At 34.4% G+C, this 6,287-nt stretch overlaps 1 protein-coding gene across 1 annotated transcript in view; it reads left to right on the top strand.

Moving 5' to 3' along the window:
- The window catches only part of gatb (glutamyl-tRNA(Gln) amidotransferase, subunit B), a 21,814-nt gene extending 19,624 nt beyond the window's left edge, over window positions 1–2,190 (top strand). The window contains exons 9-12 of the mRNA XM_016559895.1: window positions 404–625; window positions 1,320–1,398; window positions 1,552–1,686; window positions 1,886–2,190. Coding sequence (XP_016415381.1) covers window positions 404–625; window positions 1,320–1,398; window positions 1,552–1,686; window positions 1,886–2,011 — 562 coding nt within the window. The 3' untranslated portion in view covers window positions 2,012–2,190. The remainder of the gene's footprint in view (window positions 1–403; window positions 626–1,319; window positions 1,399–1,551; window positions 1,687–1,885) is intronic.
- The last annotated feature ends 4,097 nt before the right edge of the window (window positions 2,191–6,287 follow it).

Genomic DNA, 6,287 nt, shown 5'->3' with positions numbered 1-6,287 from the left:
CAGTATGATGCATGAAAAATATATATGCATGTGAGTTATGCACATTTGAAATGGATTAAAACAGCAGTTCGTTTTATCACTTAACTGTTACATTCATTTTTAAGAGGGCTGAGTCACCCGTGCTTCCGATGGGCCGCCACCGAAGCGGACGCCTTCAGACCGTCAGTGGCTGTACATGTGTGGCTGGTTCAGGTCGAAGAGATATATGAGAGGGGTGTGACAGAGAGACAGAGAGGGCTGGAGATTAGGCCATGAGATGGCACACACGCTGTGTGAACACAACAAATGCTGGCTTATCGCTGCACCTGATAAGAACACGCTCTTGTGTTTCCCCACATGACCTGCCTGAGTCACGCCTTCTGCTGTGTCGCATGTACATACATTCTCTCTCTTTATCTCTCAGGTTCATGCCAGAGCCCAACTTGCCGCCACTGTTTGTTTATGAGAGTGAAGCTTCAGTGCCTGCTGGCGTTGACCCTGCCCAGGTTGTGGTGATTGACAGGCTGAGTGGCCAGTTGCCAGAGCTGCCGTCTGTGAAAAGGACAAGGCTAGTGGAGACGTATGACATCCTGCAAGAGCACAGCTTCACACTGGTGGTGAGGAAGTCCACATTCAATCTGTGCATGTTTGTTTTATGGCACACATTTCCAGTGTTGGGGAGTAACTTGTTACATGTAACAGAATTACGTAATTTAATTACAAAATAAATATAACTAATCTGTTACACTTACTGAGAAAAAAATGTGTGATTAAATTAGAGTTACTTATGAAAATGTTAACGATTACAAAGGGGGGTTGCATCTGAACATTTACATTTTAAATAGGGTAACCTATTGCATTTCCAAAGTAATTTCCCAACAGTGCACATTTCCCATCAGGCACTCTAATCCTAATAATAATTCCAACTGCATTTTTACTTTGTCCAGTTTAAAGTGCTATGATTTTCCATTTTGCCTCAAAAAGAAAAATTATCATAACTTTTGCAAGTTTATTTCTCATAAATGTCACAATCACTTCTTATAATTGTCATAATTGCAACTTTATTTCTTGTCACTATCTATCACTATCTAACAATTACGACTGCTCATTATTGCCTTTATCTCACAATTGCGACTGTTTCTCATTTTGACTTCATATCACAATTGCAGCTGTTTCTCATAATTGCAACTTTAATTCACAATTAGAACATAAATTATAATAAAACATAAATTTAACATAAATTTAAATAAAATATATGTTAATTATATATTAATATATAATATTATATATTATATATTAATATATTGTTTCTCTTTCTAATCTCTCCCTCTCTTTCTCAGTCCCATCTCTCCATGTGCTCTTGCTGAGCTGATCAATCTTGTAGAATCTGGTCATATCTCATCTTCAACTGCCAAGCAAGTAAGTGGGAAAAAAAAAATCTGGAAAAAAACCTTTCATTTGTGCTAATAATAAGAATTTGTTTGCCAGAACAATTGTCAGGTATAAAGCTATATTGTGTGAGGTTTTCCTTAGACCACAGGCCTGTTTTGTGTTTGTATGTGATGAGCACAGGTTTTCCAGGAGATGTGGAAGGCTCCAGAGAAGACAGTGGGCCAGATAGTGAAGGAGCAGGATTTGTGGATGATAAATGACAAAGAAGAGCTACAAAAGATCTGTAAGAGGATTGTGAACAGTCACCCTGAGGAGGTAAATCCAAATGTTAATTCACCTTAAAAACTCAGTTTGTCTTTAAATATTTTGTGCTAGCACAAATATGTAATATTATTACTAAATATAAAACTTTTAAACTATATTTATTTATTGTTTGTTTGTTTATAAAATCAACTGCTTGCCATCTTTGATCATTTATGCAATAATTTTTGGAAATTAACTTTGGTTGTTGCAGGTTCAGATTATCAGAGGGGGTAATAAGAAAGTACTGAACAAATTGATGGGTGAAGTTCAGAGAGAAACCAAAGGCAGAACTGACCCGGTCCAAATCAGAGCCATTCTAGAGAAAATGGTCTCATGAATTACCCAGCATGCCTCTTTATGGGTTAATGCTGTGTTCTGGACAAGCAACTTAATGGAGAAATGGAATTGTCATACATTTGTACAATTGTCTGTACAATTGTTCCAGAAAGGTGTCTACACTGTAAAATGTAGAGCTACACAGCCTGTTAATATTTACCGGTCTGATAAACAAATGTTTTGTGCATCAAGGCTGTGTTGTTTTATTTCTAAAGAGTTGAGGATCAGTTAATTCTGGCCTCTGAGACATTTATCACTCAATGATCATTGATTCCGTAATAGTCAGCTCTTGTGAGAAAATCTTGTGTGCGCACAGAATCTTGTTGCGCTGCTTTAAGTTGTTTGCAGCTCTGTATGGATTTTCCATCAGACTTGGGTTTTGTGAGATTATTCATCACTTTTAGACTTTTAGCAGGTCAGGCCAAGGTTGCCTGAAACTTCTGATGTTTAATCACCATTAGCCATTTCCAGCACATTCCAGGGCTGCTGGAATATAGGGTCTGAATAAATGCGATGTTTGTCTTTTTTTTTAATCTTTTTATTCAGACCCAACATATTGAAATTAAGACAACATAAAATATACATTTTCAAATCATATAACTTGATGATGCTTGGTAAAATACATACCAGTATTGGTTGTGTTATATGAGTAACTAGCGCCCTCTAGTGGATTGTGTTTTTTACATACAATTATGTCGACAAGCGAGTCATATATGCTATTGGCTACCATACATTGAATTCCTAATGTTAGGTTTTTTTTTTCCTTCTATGAAATGAAGTGCATTCTTGGAGGGATAGTTCCAAACCATTCCAAACTTGTCAAAAGATCTATAGGCAAATGTGTAAGTGAACAGATAAATCACAATGGTACCTTTAGAAAAACGTTACTGAAAATGCACTGAAAAAGGACCTAGTTTGAACAAAGCCCCTTTTGCTGAAAGCACTATTTGGGGAATAGCTAAATTAGGTCAACAGTGTCCATGAGTTAACATTCCCAAACACACAGGCACATCCCCAAAGCTGTACATGGAGTAGGCCAATATTAACACAGTAAATTACTGTGCCATTTGTTGCCAACCCAAAATATCATATTTAGAGTAGCATTATTTGGGTGTAGGCATTTCATTGACAATGTTAAGATGTTTCTTTAGTTATAACCAGTGTTGGGGGTAACGCACTACAAGTAACGCGAGTTACGTAATCAGATTACTTTTTTCAAGTAACTAGTAAAGTAACGCATTACTTTTTAATTTACAAGAGACTATCTGAGTTACTTTTTCAAATAAGTTACTTTTTCTTTCAATTTATTGATTGACAGCTCTCCTGTCCCCATGTTGAGAGAAATCAGATGTTACTATAGTTCTAAAATAAATATGAATATGAATTAATTCATCTCACCCACAAAAAAAAAAAGATTCAGTATCTCACAAAAAAAAAACACAGATTCAGTATTCCTCAAAATGAATAAAAAAAATGCAACTCAGAATATGACGCAAACCTGCAATAATTAAATGTTAAACAACAGAAATATCCTTTATGTATTTAATCCCATTCTATTAACCAATGTCTTTGCTTCTGACCTTCGATGATGCACTTCAACCATACTAATAATCAAAAATTACTCTAGACAAACATTTGTGTGTCTTTTTTATTGCTGAAGTGTGTTGAAATTTCTTCTGCATTCTACTGTACGGACGTAAATTTACTTTCCCTTCAGCATGAGGCTTATTCATTTCAATTTTGGTGTGAAAATGCTTTTATATTTGCCAAAAATATAACTTTTTTTTATTTTAAAAACAAACAAGCAAGCCCTGTTCAGATTTAAAAAGTAACGCAAAAGTAACGTAAAGAATTACTTTCCATAAAAAGTAACGTAATTAGTTACTTTTTTATGGAGTAACGCAATATTGTAATGCATTACTTTTAAAAGTAACTTTCCCCAACACTGGTTATAACATTATCTATCGATCTATCTTTCTATCATACTTGTATGCATCCGTCTTTAATATGAACAAAATTAAACCCTGAAATTTACATCCAGAGCATCAGAACAGCCTAACAAGGAGAGAGAACTTGTTTGGCTCTTCTGTGGCTAATTACAGATGCATCAGATACAAAGCTGTCAAAAAATAAATAAATTTTAAAAAAAAACTGGTACATTAAGCAAGTGGCAGAAAAGGGATGTTCATTCCAGTTGCAGCACATTATTCACTCTTCATAACTTCAGAAGACTGACAATGTTACGGCCCACTCACTCATATGCCACTTCAAAGTTGTGTTAGTGGACAGGAGATATCTTTATTCAAGATGTCATGCCTTCATACATTTCTGACACAGAAGCTATTTTCATTTGACATACAAAAATGCTTAACAGTTTCCTGTCTGAACAGAAAACAAGAGCAGGTGAAAAGATGAGCTGGTGACATTACTACAGATTCAGTATTTCTTTTTACAACCAACATACAGAACTATAGAGATGTAAAATTGAAGTATTGCTTACCACCAGTAAACGCAATTTAATATAGAATTTCTAATCTAGCTCTTGATTCCCCATATAAAGGTAATCTGCGGTACATAAAAATGCATATAAATATCTTTGGATTAACATGCTACATTGTGACCTCAGGATGTCTGGTAATCAAAATTGATTGACAGTTAGGGAGGGACCTTCAAAAAAAAAAAGTCTTTCGGAACAATCAAAGCCAATGAATACATTTAAGGCAATTAATCGAATATGTGAACTATAAACATTTTTAAATATAACTTGTGAAATTCTATTTAAAGCGTAATCGCTAATGTGTATAATCAATATGGTGCACTTGCAAATTTCATGTAACAATCAGTTTGTACTAAAAACAAATGTGTATTACAGAACAAGTTCATGTGTTTTGATATATAACATAGCAAAAATACTTCAAAATCAAGGCAACTTCTTTGATACTAAAGGGCACTATCTCTTTGTGGGTGTTTAGATACACTGGAATTGCTTATCAACTGCTTTCTTGCACAAATGTAAAAAAAAAAAAAAGATGTATGCAACTCTGATTGTGATCTCTCCGATCGTGTTTCAGCAAAATCAATGTCCTTCATGGCCATTTTCAGGGGCCATGCAAACAATGTCGTGAGGATTCAAGATAACACAAAGAAACAAAAATCTAAATACAAAGGGAATGTCTGTAAAAAGATAAGATTTTATATCCCTCTAAAATAGTTTTAAAACACTACATTTTAAAAGTTTGGGGTTGGTAAGATTTTTAATGGTTTTGAAAGAAGTCTCTAATGCTCATCAAGGTTGCATTTATTTGATAAAATTACAGTAAAAACGGTAATATTGTGAAATATTGCAATTTAAAATACCTTTTCTGTTTTAATGCAAATTACAAAATGTAATTTACTTCTGTGATGGCAAAGCCGAATTTTCAGCTACATTTCCTTATCAATATTAAAAGCAGTTTAAACTGTGATGCATTTTTCATGAATAAGTTCAAAAGAACTGTATTTATTTGATAGGGTAAAAACTTTTACATTTTTACAAAAACATTGTCACTTTTGATCAATTTAAAGTGTCCTTCCTGGATAAAAGTATTTATTTCTTTATAAATAAATAAAACAAAAACTTACTAACCTTAAACGTTTGAACAGTAGTGTATATCTTACCCCATTAAAGAAAGGCACCTCATCCTAATTAACAAGCATGTGTGCTGCTAGTTTCAAACATGTTCATTAACAACTCATGTGCTGCACAGACATTGTGAAAGTTAATATCAGTGATGCTCTACATAGAACCAGAACGACTGTAAGAATTGTTTCTCAAAGTGAGAGGAAATCCAGCAATCCTACAGACAAGTTGTATAAAATGGCCAAGTGACCAGGTTTACAAAGTATGCTTACTGTATATAAAACTGTAAAGACAATGTTGAAAATTAAGGACTAAAGGAATAGGCACTATCAATCAGTATAAGGCCATCATGGGAACATTCCAGCAAAAAGGCATCAGCAGCACTATACAGTCTGTAGAGAATCTGGTCCTCAAATGTTATTCATATGTAATGCCTTCTCACCTCTTGCTCAATGGCTGTATGGCCATCACTATTTAGTTTAGGCCTGACATTTCAGTTAAGACATCCAGCATTTTGTTTCCCGAAGTCAACTTTATGAAATGAAGGCAAATCAATGACTGTTTTATGGCAGGTTTGGTATGCATAATCAAATGATTGAACTTTCAATAATTGTTCACACAACAGACAAAAACATATGCTTGAAAGAACACACCACCC

This window comes from Sinocyclocheilus rhinocerous, unplaced genomic scaffold (assembly GCF_001515625.1).
Source record: "Sinocyclocheilus rhinocerous isolate Xijiao unplaced genomic scaffold, SAMN03320098_v1.1 scaffold1129, whole genome shotgun sequence".
Lineage (NCBI taxonomy): Eukaryota > Metazoa > Chordata > Actinopteri > Cypriniformes > Cyprinidae > Sinocyclocheilus > Sinocyclocheilus rhinocerous.
Note: the sequence above shows the minus strand (reverse complement) of the source record. Positions and strands in the feature narration are given on the sequence as shown.